General features: G+C 32.9%; 2 protein-coding genes across 6 annotated transcripts; both read left to right on the top strand.

Annotated features, from left to right (window-relative positions):
• Window positions 1-581: 581 nt before the first annotated feature.
• LOC109161397 (upstream activation factor subunit spp27-like) lies at window positions 582-3266 on the top strand. Of its 4 annotated transcripts, none has more exons than XM_019309767.1 (5): window positions 582-1042; window positions 1470-1584; window positions 1906-2080; window positions 2285-2341; window positions 2459-3266. In XM_019309767.1, exons 1-5 carry the CDS (start codon window positions 690-692, stop codon window positions 2791-2793), a joined length of 1035 nt encoding a protein of 344 aa, XP_019165312.1. In that variant the 5' UTR covers window positions 582-689; the 3' UTR covers window positions 2794-3266. The 4 variants fall into 4 exon arrangements, with proteins under 4 accessions (XP_019165312.1, XP_019165313.1, XP_019165315.1 ...); XM_019309768.1 differs by having other exon boundaries at window positions 2468-3266; XM_019309770.1 differs by having other exon boundaries at window positions 2474-3266.
• Window positions 3267-13302: 10036 nt separating this feature from the next.
• LOC109161396 (myb family transcription factor EFM-like) lies at window positions 13303-15905 on the top strand. Of its 2 annotated transcripts, none has more exons than XM_019309765.1 (5): window positions 13303-13904; window positions 14138-14409; window positions 14505-14895; window positions 15241-15317; window positions 15406-15905. In XM_019309765.1, exons 1-5 carry the CDS (start codon window positions 13700-13702, stop codon window positions 15637-15639), a joined length of 1179 nt encoding a protein of 392 aa, XP_019165310.1. In that variant the 5' UTR covers window positions 13303-13699; the 3' UTR covers window positions 15640-15905. The 2 variants fall into 2 exon arrangements, with proteins under 2 accessions (XP_019165310.1, XP_019165311.1); XM_019309766.1 differs by having other exon boundaries at window positions 14138-14301.
• The last annotated feature ends 207 nt before the right edge of the window (window positions 15906-16112 follow it).

Consider the following 16112-nt stretch of genomic DNA (forward strand, 5'->3'; position numbering starts at 1 on the left):
TATTTGTAAGTATATTATGGTAACTAAGCTACCAATTACCTTTGGTTGCAAAATAGGAAACATAGTTTATGGCATAGCCATTGATGGATACCCAATATATGTATCCGGTTGGCACCACCTAACAGGCAGTCAGGTCTCGGACTTGGCAGTCAGTACTTGGGAGGCTCCCTAATTATTCTTTCTTCCATAACCTTCAAAACGAGAGGAAGAAAAGGGCGGAAACCACGTCTCTCTAGACTAGAAAGCAAGAAAACATGGTCTCTCTAGACTATAAAGCAAGAAAGCATGCAGTGTTATATGTACAAAATCTCCGACAAAATAGTAAAAAAAACTGATTTTCACGTAAAAATTATTGTCTCGGTGTTTTTCATTTTATATTTCTCATTCAATGGCTTACGGACTAACTATCCCGAGTCACAAAATCAACAGTCATAATTAAGAAAGATTTTCAGTTCCCAGCCACATCCTAAATAAAATTAGCATATTTGCTTTCAAAAGATTTTAGGTTCTAGTCTAATCCTAATATTAAAATTTGAAAAACAAAAACAAAAACAAAAACAAAAGTACAAAACATACAAATTTTCTTTCTGTACTTGAGGAAGAAACCATTCGACTCCGATTGACTTCTGGTATAGCCAATCTGCATGCAGTCCTCCACTCTACCGGTCTAACCAGCCCAAGTCTGAAAAATGGTGTCGGACTCCGAGTTGGTGGGCCGGCTCTGGGATATTCTCCGGGACGCTAACCTCGAGACCGCCACCGCCGCCAGCGTCCGGCGGCGGCTCGAGGAGCAACTGGGTGTTTGTTTGCTAGACCGGAAGGCCTTCATCAGGGACCAAATCGACCTTTTCCTCCAGACCCATGTTGTAACACCTCAAAACAACAAAGTACAGCGGGGAGCCGATGACTCGGAGAACGTGAAGCAAGAAAAGAACGAGAATCTCGATTCCCAAAAAGAGGGCACCGTTAAAGAAGAAGAAATTGATGACCAAGATGAGAAAGAGGAAGAAGATACTGACGAAAAGAGCACCCAGAAAGCAAAGTACACTTTTTTTCTTCTTCTTTTTATCCTCCATTACTCATTCTCCCCTGTAATGCAATAATATTTACAGTGCCACTAGAAATTGCTTACTTTTTCATAAGACCTGAAATCATAATCACCACCAGAAAGCCATAACTTTTTTTCTGTGTTTTTGTGATGCTCTAAATGTTTCAATTTTCTGTTGGTGAGTTAAAGCTTGAAACTTTGAACCATTCCACAATTTGTTTGTGTCATTGGTTTGTATATAGATGGTATGCTTTGGTATATGATGATATCCAATTATCTATGGAGGTGTGAACATTTTTGCTCATCCACGCATAACAGATTAATAGGAGTATTAGCCAGACATTATTGAAGTTGAATCTTTGCTTGCACTATGTTATGTATCAGCTCAATAATGATTGAGATTTTATGCATATGCAAATAGGTCTAACACGAAGGAGAAAGATGATAAGAAAAGAGGCAAAGGCTTTAACAAACCATGTGCCCTTTCTCCACAACTTCAAGTATTAGTCCAGGAGCCAGAACTTGCGCGAACAGAGGTATTGTATAGGTTGTGGACATGGCTTTTTATGTTCCTTACAAAAATGTTTAGTTTGGAACTAACTGAGTTCAAAACTTTCCCTTTATGTGGATATTTACGTAGAGATTATCTAACCCAATCAGATGTAGAATTATGGTTCACTTGCTTATGAGTTCCATAATGTGGCAATTTCTATATGTACTTTTGTTTTTGCTTGTAAACTTTAGTACGGAGTACTTGCTTGCCTATGATTGGATTTCTTGCAAGTTTCACCTTGTGGCAGCAAGTATACTAGTACTTCTGGGTGAATCTAATACTAGCTATTTTGGTGAATTTGTAGGTTGTCAAAAGAATCTGGGCCTATATCCGGGAGAATAATTTGCAAGATCCAAAGAACAAGAAAAGAATTATATGTGATGAAACTTTGTTGGGGATTTTTCGTGTCAAGACCATTGACATGTTTCGGATGAATCAGACACTTTCAAAGCATATATGGCCTATTGAAAAAGAAGATGGTACAGTTTTTTTTTTTTTTTTTCCTTAAACACATAAGAAGTTAGACATGTGTTAAGACCCTGAGGATTAAGGCTATGAGTAGCTGAGGAATTGTAAATGGATATTGGAGAAACTGCTTTGCTGCAATGAATTTATGTGTTATATTTTCTTTAGATTTGAAGCTTTAATGATAAGTGGGATGATATTTTGCCCAAAACATGCAGTCACTCTGGTCAAATCCACACCAAAGGAAAGGCAACGGAAAAAGGGCAGAGACGAAGGTGAGAACTGAAGGCCACAAGTTTCAGATCAGCTTTCAATTTTAACCCAAATTTTCTATCTTTGAACATCCCTTTAACCACGCAACAACTTACACGTTGGTTAAACTGTGTTCCAAGTTTATACAGATTCAGATTCAGATTCAGATTTTGAGCCAAAGCAGGAAGAGAAACGACAGAGAGGACTGAAAGGTGGTGGCACCGGTTTCCTTGCTCCAATTCAACTCTCAGACTCTCTGGTAAAATTCTTTGGTACTGGTGAAAATGCACTATCACGGGGAGATGTGGTGAAGAGAATGTGGAAATACATTAAGGAAAATGAACTGCAGGACCCATCTAATAAGAGGAGGGTCATTTGTGATGACAAGTTAAGAGAACTCCTCGAGGTTGATTCTTTTGAAGGCTTCACGATGACTAAGCTCTTGACTGCTCATTTTATAAAAACAGCAGGGTGATGTTATCTTACATTTTTAGCAACGTGAAAGTGTTTGTTGTCTTGCTTTTCATTCCCCTTGCCTAGAATCTCCTTATAGAATTTCTTGACCTCTATAAATATGTAGCAAGCTACGGAATCAAAAACAGAATATTAGGCTACTGAAGATTCTAAACATTTTATTTAACACGCCCAAATCCTTCAAAATGGTTTGGAATTTTCACCTACCACCAAAATCTTCATTTTTGTCTGTTTCCTTCTCTACTTTTGGTAGGTGCTCCAGTCACTATATGGTAGGATGGAACTCCTCTATGGCTCTATTAGTCTATTACATTGTTCTCTTTTGAATGGGAATTACTGGTTCCTTTTAACTGTTTGTTTTGCAAAACGTGGAATAATTTAATCCTCATTTTGTAATCCGGAAAGATGGAGACCAGTTTCAACGGGAAACTGCCAGAACCAGAAAAACTGTCATTGTATTGCTTCTGAAATGTTTGTCTGATGTTTTCTTTTCATAAAAAATTCCTTTTTTCTTAGTCATTCAGCCTGTTGAGAACTCCGAACGTGCAACTACTGCTAAAAAACAGGTAAGGAAGCTCGATAGCTGTGGGTGAAAAATATTGGTCTGCTTGAACTCTGGGAGGGAGTTATAATTGATTTGAAGCTTGTTTGGATTGCGGATTTGCACTGAGAATGTCCAGTATTCTTATGCTTTGATGCTGGCCTGGAAGAGCAGTAAGTTGCACTGACTTCTTCTTGTTTACATTGGAGGTGTTTGGTAAATAGCTATTAGATGATTGGTTAGTGAGTTTAACTAGTTGATAACATTAGCTGATTGTAGAAAGATATTTGGTAAATTTTCTGTTAGCTGATAGCTAATTACATGCATTTTGAAGCAATAAGTTATTACGAAAAGCTAATTAATCAAACACTCATATTGGCTGATAAACAAACTATGTTACCAAATAGGGTCATTGTGTTTTAGTTAGTCTATGTATCTTTTGAATCTTAGAAGTTTAAGGTCATGAACTTGGCCCAATCAAAAGAATTGGCGCATTGTAAGCAGCCCAATTCAACATGCCTCCATTATTATTAAAAAGAACCAAGAAAATGTTGTCTGTGTCATGTCCTTTCAAGTTTATTGTGGTTTCTTGTATTTTGGTTGGTGGGTTGGTTTTAGCGGGCACGTGTAAAAGGAAATACTCACCACCACAAAGACACCCATGATGCTGAAGTAGTCTTTGCAGATGGAAGTAGGGATTTATTCAACTGCAATATGATAAAAGAAGGGACCATAAGATATTGTTCTCGACTCTATAACATAGAGACTCGAGTTGAATCTAGATTAATTTTACCGTAACGACTCAGATGCCATATGTAAAAACTGACTTCGAATACCGGGTGCCAAAAGAGTGTTATCTAAACCGACTCAAGTGGTATATGTATTATGTGTACATGTCTCGAGCCACACACACACACACTCTCTATTCGATCGATTACTTTAAAGTTCTACAGAAACCTAGGGAGTGGGGACTAAGGGTGAGAACTTAGGAGTAGAGACTGATGAAGCGACTCTCAATTTATCTCTTTCATCGACTCTTGGACATAAATTCTAGGACTTAAAGATTAGTTTGACCTGATGTATCAAAAAATATATTCAAATTTTAAGTACCCATTATTATCCCAAGTGTTATACCCTCGGTAAAAGATGAAGTTGAAAGAAGCAGGACAACAAACGCAAAAATTGTCCACATGCTTTTATAAGTAGACAAAACCGAAAAGAAAAAGAATCTTGAGAACGGTGGGACCCCCTGCGCTATTCTCATCTGGAATACTGAAGATGGAGCAATGAGCATAGCTGTTTTACAAGTTGGAATCACATCCCAATTTAAGATTGGCAATATATACTATGAATGAATGGGTTAAAGTATGCTAAAAAAATAATAAAAATAATTATATTGCATTATATATTATATTTAATATATAAATACAAAAGTATAAATTTTAATGGATACTAACTTCTTTTTTTTTTTTTTTTAATTTATACATACTATATTTTAATGGATAAATTATTTTAATCGTAAAATTTGTAACTGAATAAATAAATAAATAAATAAATAAAACAAAAATAAGCATAACCTATACGAATTTGGAGATTTGGACATAAAAATACACACATAATCCGCAAGCATCAATGTTTTAAGACCTTAATATACAATTTTTATGACCCGAAAATCCATGGCTACTATCTCAATGTGTTCACCGAATAAATCATGTTTATTGTAATAAATTCATAAATTATATACAAGAGATAAATTATACTAGAAAAATCAGGTGTGCAATTGGCCAATCATGCTCATGTGTAATAATCTGTGAATTATACACGAAAAGTAAAATACACTAAAAATATCATATGTACATTAGATAATTTGTACTCATACAGTCATATGTAATAATTCACAAATTACATAAGTAAAATAAATTATAATAAAAAAAGACTATGTACAACATATTTGATCGAAATAATATTGACAAGAATTAACTCTTTTTAATATACAAATTTACTTTTATGTGGATATGTTTAATGGAGAGCTTTTAACTGTTTAAATGTCAATGTTATCCAAAGAGAGTTTTAACCCACAGTGCCACGTTTCAATGGGCCAACCTTATCGGCAATAGAGAGATAGGTCAGTAGTTATTATCTATGGGTTGATAAATTCATTATCACCTCTGTCCCATATCAAAGATTGGTGACAAAATGCCTATGTTATATGTTTTATAATCTTTATCTTCCACTGTTTACTAAATATAAATATAACAAAAATAAAATTATATTGATGTAATAATGTATATTGATAACTAAAATATTTTGATTTATTATTTGTACATGAGAATTATTATTTTTCTCTTTTCACTTTTTCATTTATATACAAACTTTAGTAACAAAATATTCCGTTAATTTTTTATTATTCTTAACTACCCTTACTCATTCCAAACTATTTTCTTAGCTTTTAATAATAATAATTATAATTATAATTATAATTATAATTATAATTATAAGAATTATTATTATGTTGAGATTAAGAACAAGAAACATAACAATAACAGAAAAGTAAAGAATGACAAGATTTACGTAGTTTAACAATGTGCTTACATCCACTGTAGTGAAGCTACATCCACGGGAGTGAAGTTATTTCTTAGCTAATTTACCAAACATCTTTCTACAATAAACTAATGTTATCAACTAGTCAAAAACGCTAACCCAATCAGCTAACCGCTATCAGCTAACAAATATTTACCAAACACCTCCTATATCATCAAAGGGCACATACATATCATCATGAGGGGCCAAGGAGTGGAAGATATTGTCTTTGAGGACTGGAAAACACACCAACATAACAATAATGTCACTCAACTACTCCATCTCTGATTAGTATCTAAATTTGTCGTACCTTATCATCACTTTCATTTCATTCTGCAAATGCCTCGCACTACATATTTTTCACTGTCAAAATCAAATCTCGATTAAAAAATCTACGCGAATAAATAATCTAAATTTCACGATACCCTACTATATAACATTATAATCTAAAAATGTAAAGTTTCCCGAGTTTTTTTTTTTAAATTTTTTTTTTTTGAATTACGGGTGTTTTGTGTTGTAATCCATAAAATTTCTCTAATTTTATTAGGAAACAAGATACCATAAAATTTCTCTAATTTTGTTAGGAAACAAGATATTATTAATACCCTTATAAATGACAAAAATAATGTACATGCATCCTGGTGATGTTACGCTGATTGAGAACAAGTAGTCAACAATTCATTGTACCAATCTTTTAGAATATAATATATAATATGATTCAATGTTTAGAGATTCCATACTTTCCAATTAGCGCCAAGCAGTACATAATTGGAGCTGAGTGTTCTGAGGTGCAAAGGAAATAATGATGTGAAGGGTCAGGATATAAATAAATCAAACAAAACTACAAAAGATTCCCTCTCTCACAAGGCATGAGAGACGACTACGTACGTTTGTTTTAATTTAGAATTTATTGCAAAAAGATTTTCTTTCCTTACTCATTGATATTATATAAAATATATATATATATATATATATCAACACCGATACACGTCTGGCTCAACAGACAATGTCAAATGTCGATGCGCACAAAGAATTTGCCTACTTTGGACATAATCCTTACACTGTCGCTGTCGAAGATTGAACCTTAGTATCTTCTTCCAAATACTGTCTATTGAACCAGTGAGTTAAGCATGTGTAGACTATTAATATTAACTACTTGCAAATATTAAAGATGTTCATAAATTTTGGATAGTTACCAAGACAATCGGAAGTTGTTAGAGAATTTTATTTTCTCAATTATGTATTTAATAATGGTCAAATGACACCGATCTTTAATTTCAAATTAGGACGTTAAATGTTGGACTCTCAAGATGTTCAGAAAGTATGGATAGTCAAGTTAATCAAGACAATCAGGATTATCAACAATTTCCAGATATAATTGTATATTTTATTTTCTCGGTTAGGCGTTTTTTTTTTTTTAAATAAATATATTTCAATAACTTGTGGGTAAAAATGTAAAATAAATATTGGGAAAATTGCACTTTTTCCCCCTGTGTTATATGCTTATAGCATTTTTTCTCCCTGAGTTATTTATGCATTCACATTTGCCCCCTCAATTATTATAGAAGTGACGGTTTTTCCCCCTGATAATATTAAATGGACATTTCTACCCTTAAAACAAATATTTTATTTATTTCTCTTCTTCACCAAATTATTGCTTATATGTAGGAATGACCACGGTTCGGTTCGAACTGAATCAAACACTATAGCAATCAAATTAAAAAATTTCGATTATGATTCATAACATAACCCAATATTTGGGTTTCCGTTTATTAAAATCGTGAACTGGAAAAAAATGGATCCTGAACCGTGAACCGGAGGTTCAAATCGGAACAACTACTAGCAATAGCTTAAATTAGAATTATAATATTTGCAAATAGTGTATGTTTTTTCCCGCATTTATATTGACTCTCACATATAAGTATATATAATCGCGATTTGAGTTTTATTTTGAACCGTCGGTTCACGATTTTGGATCCAATTTGAACGGTTAGTTCAAACTTTCTTTTAAAATTTTATTTTTTTATTTTTAAAATATTATAAATTTAACACTTAATGTATTTTATTTTTTCAAATCGTGGTTATAATTTGTTGGAGAAGAAAAATAAATAAAATATTTATTTTAAGGATAAATATGTCCATTTAATATATCAGGGGAAAAAACTGCTACTTAAATAATTTAGGGGAAAAAAGTGCTATAAGTATATAACAAAAAGGGAAAAAGTGTCATTTTCCCATAAATATTTTATAAGGAAAAGTAAAATGAGAAGAGTAACGGACAAATTGGAATTGAGGAAAGGGGGAAAACATTAAAAGGGAAGGACAAACGAGGTTGTCATCACGTGAAAGATGCTTCGGAATGAAAGAGATTGGGCTTGTATGCTCTTCTTTAGCACCACTCAATTCAATAGGGGGAATCATATCGTATCCTTTTTACTAAAATGTCTTTGCTTCTTCTTCGGATCCAAATAAAAGAATCTTGTTTGGGTACAAATGTTACAGGCTTACAGCTTCTCCGCCTCGACCACAAGACAACAATATGATTCCTTCCACGAATCTAACTAAAAAGAAAACCAAAGACCTAAAAAGTCTACCCCGCCCTATTTATTTATTTATTTTTTTTTAATTACTAGTGACTCCGTATTTATCAATAATTATTTTCTCAATCTATTAAAGCACAAAGAGTCAATATCGTCCCTACTAGGGATTGAACCCATGACTTCCAATTTAAAAGAGTCACTAGACCACAAGCCAACAGCTAAAAATATAAAGCAATTCAAATATTTTATAATTTTTATTAAGTTACATAATTAACTAAACATGTATTGCCTTTTATGACACACATGAAATAATTAATGAGTTAATAACCAAAATCGTCCTCGACTATAGTGGTTTTTCTCAATTTCGTCCTAAACGACTTTGGTGACCTAATATCGTCCCAGACTTTTGTGTTTCGCTCAATTTAGTCCTCCATTTGTTATTTCGTCAAATTGGTGTTAAATTAAGGGACAATTCAGTAATGTCAATATTGATCTCTCTTTACTTTCAATTTGTGAAGTGCGAAATTCCTCTTTCTTGTACGAATTACACCCAGAATTACTCCCGGACCTGCAAATCAAATTTTATATTCGTAGTTTTAAGAGTAATTATGGGAGTAATTCGTAAAAAAAAAAAAAAAAAGATTTCGCAGTTCACATGTCTATGAGTAAAGAGATGCCAATATTAAAATTACTGAATTGTCTATTTATTTAACACCAAATGGACAAAATAACAAATGAGGGACTAAATTGAGCAAAAACACAAAAGTCTGGGACTAAATTGAGCGAAACACAAAAGTCTGGGACGATATTAGGTCACCAAAGTCGTTTAGGACGAAATTGAGAAAAACCACTATAGTCGAGGACGATTTTGGGTATTAACTCAATAATTAATAGAGAGTGACTTTTGTATGAGTGTTTAATAGTATTTATTGCAAAATTATTTTATATATTCATAATCAATTATTATAAAATAAATCTTGTCTTACAAATTAAGAGTTAGAAACTTAAATTTATCAATCCAATAGTTTGAAGCAATTATACTATAATAAGGTCGAATATTCGACTCAAAATTAAGTTTAGAGTTATAAAAATATTAAATGGAAGTATGAAAAAAAAATCTACTTTTTTTTTTTTGGAGGACATGGGAAACTTGCAACTATTAATTGAGCGTCTGCACCAAGTAAACTCGCTCTTGTGTAATTGTGGTTAGGTGAGAAATCGTGTAATATCTACAGATTTAATTAAAAGAGTGTTTGACAATAATCAAACTCGTAACATTAAAATATGAGAATCATGTTCTATTCATTCAAACACCTCCTTTGAAAAATTCTTAATTTATTACCTCTAAGCAACGTGCATTGTTAGAGAATATTAACACTCAGGTAACTTCTAGGAAATTCTTATTTTTCTTGTCTCCATTGCTTTCCTATCTTTTTACATAGTCAAGTCAACCAAAACAACCCTTGCTTGTAGATGGGGGCAGAGAATCCATTACTTTCCAAGCAAGAGTTAATTATGACAGAAGTTTTTCTAGGTTACCCAATGAAATCTATCCGGAAGTCTTTTTTTGATGGTCAAGTTAGTTTTCTACGATCTCAAAAAGTCAAGAAAAACTATGGATCTCGAACAGTCAAGAAAAATTATGGCAGTAAAAAAAAATTATAAAAAAAAATTACACCACCCTCCAAATTCTAAAATGGACAGTTCATTTTTAGATTCCTAACTCAATATTAAATAAAGTTGTTGGAACGCCAACTACCATATAGTATGATGACATATTCAATTACCCATTTAAATGGATCATGAGTATTTCAAAAAAAAAAAAAATGTCGTTGGGAAACAAATTATATTTCGTGCCATACATGACAAAATTCAACAGCTATATACACACATGCACACACACAATAAGGTTTTTTTTTTTTTTTTTTTTTTTTGAAAGAATGGAAAGGCTCATATCAACACATGAGAAGTTGATAATGTTAATTGTTATACACATCCTTGAAAATTCAACAATTATTTATCACTATTTTTGACTAAAAAATGGAGATTAATGAAAATTTACCCTTTTTTTCTGATCATTATTTGAGGTAGTCGAAACTTCATGAACATGCTCGACTACCTAATCGATCAAGTTTTCTTATGACCTTTATTACTAATTATTAGTAGTACGTTGATGTTATTGACCATTTTCCAAAAGTGATTGTAAATAGTGATGAAAGATCTTTTAAATTGCAAAAGTGATAAGAAAATATGTAACAACTATTTAATTAGTCAATTATTAATTATTTTTAATGACAAAAAATTTGACATCTTTTAACAATAACACTAACATATATACTTTTAAAAAGGCAAAACAATTTAAACAAGTAACCTTATTATAATTATTTTGAAAATATACACTAATTATGTGTGGTCATATTCAAATTCGACCAAGGCCAATGAACCCTAGGATACCGTTTCTTGAATCTTGAAGAGAATATTTTGAAAGAATAATTGAGAAGCAAAATGTATACTTTTTTGTTGTATCCTCCTCCTAGCTTTATTGCGAATTATTATTGTGAATTTTGTGGGGATTAGGGAATGGCGTAATATTTTATGTTGTGCAATTTGGAATCGACCGATCGACTTGTTACGGATAGACTATCGTATCCGGTTGACGCGTGTTTTCCCTTTTCGAGTTCTGACCAAGATTGGTGGGAAGACGAAGACTAAAAGGAATCTTATGTAGACTTATTATTTTAAAAAATTTATATTAAAATATAAAGGGTTTGGTTGGAATTAGGCTGGAAATTTGGTTATTGAAAAATCGTAGACAAATTTTGATTAAAAATATTAAATATTTTTTTTTATTACTAATTCAAACTACTATAATGTACAAAATTGATTTGGGGAGATTGTCTCAAAAAATTAATTGAGTGGTTAAAATATGATTCTTAACTTATACATGAAAATTCATCCTCTCGATCAAGCTTATTGCATCGACTATCCTATAACATTTTCATGTTTCTAATATGTTTCTTTATATATATATAAAATACTTAATAAATTTGTTTCGAAACGGGTTCAAATTGTGATTAAAGAGGAGTTTTTTTTTTTTTTTTTTTTTTTTTTTTTTTTTTAGTTAACAAGAATGCATGTTATTATTCATTGCTTTGACCTATGAAGTGCACATCATTTGGTAGTGACAACATTTGTTTAAGCAGCTTGTACATACTTTAACTCCCTGATTCAGTAGGCAGTATTTAGAAAAGAGACCAACGTTCAAACATCGACAACCACGATGTGATGATTATGCCTAAAGTGGACAGATCCCTTGTACTCCCCAGTAATTGGCCATTTCTGAGGACATATCCCTTGTACTCACCAGTAATTGGCCATGTCTGGGGACAGATTCCTTGTACTCACCAGTAATTGGCCATGTCTGCTGAGCTACCTCCCAAATGCTGGGAGCCATTGAGGTTGGAGATGATTCAACCTTTAGAAGAACATTTATCTAAGCATTATATTTTCATGTTTTTGGCATATTTTTTCAAAAGGTTCTAAAATAATTTTCACATTTTAATATAATTAGAAAGGTTATTCGTTTTCAAAAAAGAAAGGTTATTCAAATATAATAGTTATTTTTTTTTATAAGGGTTTAAAAAAAAAATGCATGTTCTCTATAATTCGATCATATATTCTTTAATGAAGATATTAATAAAAATCTAAAAATATTTAGAATCTTCATAATTAAGAATATTTTAGATACTGTACTTTGTATTTTAAATTAAACTTATAGTATTTATTAATGTATTACTTTTAATTATGAAACCATTTGACAATTAATATTTAAGCACATTTACAAATTACCTATTTTGTATATTTGCAATTTTTTTGTCATAAATTTTTTATAATGACTCTTTTTCGTGATACTTAATTGAACTTTGCAATACATGAATACCATAATTTAATTTTACTTGCTTATTTTAGTTGTTATTTTTATTGTATTGCACAATACATGATTAAAAATTACTTTTTTTTTTTTTTTTTTTGGGTCAGATCATAAGGTGTCCTGAGCAAGCCTAACTGTAGGAGGCACCTTTAAGCTCGTACCGATTAATCCACATCCGCACCGATTCCGACCCAATTAAGGGACAAAGTGATGGTGAGATTATTTTTTTCATACATATTAAAATTGAAGCTTGGTGATACGTTAAACAAGTCAAAATTTTAACTTCAATACAAAAGCTAACTCATGAGTAAGAATTTGGTCTCAGCTTAAGCACCACTACACAATCTTTTGTGGGGCCGATGTAGCATCGTATCACTGTGTATAGAATCTCACTGCTTTAAATCAGTCGTGATATATTCTCTCTTTAAAATTATTAATTAATATTTTTTGGTGACTAATAATTATTATGACCATGTTTGGTAAATGGTTGGTAGCTGTTAGCTGATTGGGTTAATTAGAAAGTATAATTAGTTGATAACATTAGTTGATTGTAGAAAGGTGTTTGGTAAATTAGTTGTTAGCTGATAGCTGATAGTTGTTTGGTATAATTTCTTTTCTCAAAAAACTAATTAAAAAAGTTATTTTGAGTAGCTTTTTGAATACAAAAAGTTAATTAACCAAACACTTATATTGACTTTTAAACCATGTCAAACAACTAACCGTAGTCAAATAAGTCAAAATTGACTTATAAGCCAACTATTTTACCAAACAGGACCTATATAAAATTTATATTACCTCACGAGCGATGATAAAATAAATTAGTTTATGAAATATAATAATATCACGTTGAAAAAGTAAATTTAGTCCCCCAAAAGAAACATTTTTATTTAGGAGAATCGTATTTCAACAATTCAACATCATCTTTGATATTCTCTAACACAGAAATCAGAAAGAATAAAAACGGGAATCTCTTGAAATAGACAGGGGCAATATAGACCATCCAATTAAATGGCGGGTTGGATCGGAATCTAGACTCATAGGTGTAAATGGATGAAATATGCGGCGAAAGTCACTTTTCCATATACATCGCTGATCGCTCTCCCTTCCCCTTTCTTCTCAGTCAAAACCCGGCCTTGTTTTACAGAATCTTCGCCTTCTTCTTCATCGTCCTCCCTTTATCTTTCCGCGGAGTATAATTCTATATATATATTAACAATCTCATCTTAACTAATCTTCCATCTTTTCTGTTCTATATGTGATTTTGGCTTAAATTTATACACATAAGATCTTACCTGACAGACTGAACAATCTGGAAATGGATTTTATTTCACCTTTAGAGTCCAGGCCCCCTGTCGTTCTACGAACGATCACTGAGTTTCTCCGTGAAATCTCAATGATCGGAAACGTTTCAGAGAAAGTGGAGAGAATTGATGATCGTGTGAGGAGGCTTGAAGACGAGATGCGGAAGATCGATGCCTTCAAACGCGAGCTACCGCTTTGCATGGTCCTTCTCAATGATGGTATGTATATGTATGTATTGATAAATGTATGTATATGTGCCCTGTGAACGAACTGTTAGGCTGAAGGGAATCGAGTTTCATGATTAATGAAATTGATTGTTATTTTTTTGGTTTTGAAAAGAAGTTACACTAATTTTATTGGTGATTGGGGTTTTAAAAATAATCTGGAGATTGATTTTGGAGTTTAATGACATCGATTAATGGATTTCGTTGTTTTTGTGCTGTGATTGCAGTGATTATAGTTTTGAAAGAGGAATCGAAGAAGTGTAGAAAGTCATTGGTTGAACCAGTATTCGAAGAATTTCTTCCACTGAAGAAGAGCTCTGGTGATGATGACCTTGACCGTCATTACAAGGTTGACACTAATAAAGAGGACAGTAAAGAAAAGATAAATTGGGTGAGTTCTTTGCAGCTCTGGAATGGTGGACTTGGGAATGGTGATAATGTTTGCAGCCGTTCTGACCTTAGCAATAACAAACACAGCTTAGAATATGATCTCAGAATGGTAAAAAAACTAGCCAATCTTTTGAAGCTGGTATTCAATTTTTGCTTTATTTGTTTATGTATTCTGATGAATTGTTATTTGTTTGGTTAATATAGAGTGCGGAGGGAGAGGGAAATAGCTCGGTGGCTAATGATTTTCCTGTGTCCTTCAAAAGGAGAAATATAAACAAGGCGTTTGTGCCTTTCAAGGGGTGTTCTGGTTTTCCAGTGAAAGTAGTGAGAAAGGATCACCAGGAAGAATTAGCAGGAGAACCCGGGCTTTCTCTTAGTACTCCTGGAATTACGAATCGAAGGGAAGATATGGTAATTGGCGATTTCAGTTCAAAACCAAGCAGAGTGGTGCCTTCCAGTGCTTCAAGTACTGTAACAAATATAAAAGCCAGGGCACAGCCTCAGCAGCAGACATCTAGGAAGCAAAGAAGGTGCTGGTCTCCGGAGTTGCATAAACGATTTATCAATGCCCTGCAACAGCTTGGTGGTCCACAAGGTTAGAAATTCAATCTTGTTCACATGTATATTGAATTTGAGCATAGGCTAATTTGGTGCTGAAATTTGGCCTACTGTCTTTTTCACTTCTTGAGGAATAGTTTCCTTTTTGTTACAATTCTGAAGAGAGAATCTAGTTTTGAAGGGTTGAGGAATTTTTGTGAGGCAATTTCTTTGCTTGATGATGTAGTTAAACAAACAATATTCGAACGATTATGTTTTAGATAAGTGAAATGAAGTTGATCTGAGTTAGGATGCTCTATTAGGCAATTGATAGCTGCTGAATCTGCTAGAACTATATCCATGGTTGTTAAACCTGAGATGCACCCCTTTTGGTTCTTTGCAGTTGCTACTCCTAAGCAGATTAGAGAGCTTATGCAAGTAGAAGGTCTGACCAATGATGAAGTGAAGAGTCATTTGCAAGTAAGTTTGAACTTGCAGCTATGTCTCCCCTTGTCTTCTTTGCTTGAGTTTGATATGAATGTTGACAAAAAGATTATTTGGTTATCAGAAATATCGGCTCCATACACGACGAATCCCAACCACACAATCCTCCCCTGCAAATAAATCCATTGTTGTATTAGGTAATTTGTTTACGGTTGACCAGTATGGTGAATCCTCAAAGCAGAGTAGTTCCCAGTCTGGTTCTCCTCAGGGTACCCTTCAGTTAGCGGCAAGCTCTCGAGGAACATCCATGACTGGAAGCGATAGCATGGAAGAAGATGGCGATGACAGATCCGAGTAATGGACTTACAGCAGAAGAAACCTTAAAAATTATGTATAGATGTCCACCATGAGTTTTGCAGATAAAGTATCCATGGGGGATTGATTGCTCGCTATATATTCAACATCATACATATATAAACGGATCATGAGTGCTGTGAAATTTTGCAGGATTAGATTTCTTTGTATTTGTGCTGATGAATCCAGTTCCCGGTTCTTTTGTTGTTTTGATTGATTTAAGGAAACTTGCAATAAAATTACATCACGACAGAATGCCTTTCCTTTGAAGAACAACATTTTTCAGCTTCCTGGAAGACTTTGGAATAGATTGCATAAACCAGTGTTGCATATTTGTTCACATGGCCAACATTTGAACAACTAAAACCGGTCAAGAATGGTTGAACCAAGTAAATCATTAATTTTCAAAATGAATTAAAATCTTATTATATACACTGTATCTGTTCACATATACCAAATTCTGAATCATCTGAACGA

This window comes from Ipomoea nil, unplaced genomic scaffold, assembly GCF_001879475.1.
Source record: "Ipomoea nil cultivar Tokyo-kokei standard unplaced genomic scaffold, Asagao_1.1 scaffold2922, whole genome shotgun sequence".
Classification (NCBI taxonomy): Eukaryota; Viridiplantae; Streptophyta; class Magnoliopsida; order Solanales; family Convolvulaceae; genus Ipomoea; species Ipomoea nil.

Bases quoted from the DNA above. Each gene is read 5' to 3' on its own strand.
- LOC109161397 (XM_019309767.1), top strand. From the start codon at position 690: ATGGTGTCGGACTCCGAGTTGGTGGGCCGGCTCTGGGATATTCTCCGG. The intron at 1,585-1,905 runs GTATTGTATAGG...GTGAATTTGTAG, and splicing joins CAGAACTTGCGCGAACAGAG to GTTGTCAAAAGAATCTGGGC. The intron at 2,081-2,284 runs GTACAGTTTTTT...CAAAACATGCAG, and splicing joins GCCTATTGAAAAAGAAGATG to TCACTCTGGTCAAATCCACA.
- LOC109161396 (XM_019309765.1), top strand. From the start codon at position 13,700: ATGGATTTTATTTCACCTTTAGAGTCCAGGCCCCCTGTCGTTCTACGA. The intron at 14,410-14,504 runs GTAAAAAAACTA...TGGTTAATATAG, and splicing joins TAGAATATGATCTCAGAATG to AGTGCGGAGGGAGAGGGAAA. The intron at 14,896-15,240 runs GTTAGAAATTCA...GGTTCTTTGCAG, and splicing joins ACAGCTTGGTGGTCCACAAG to TTGCTACTCCTAAGCAGATT.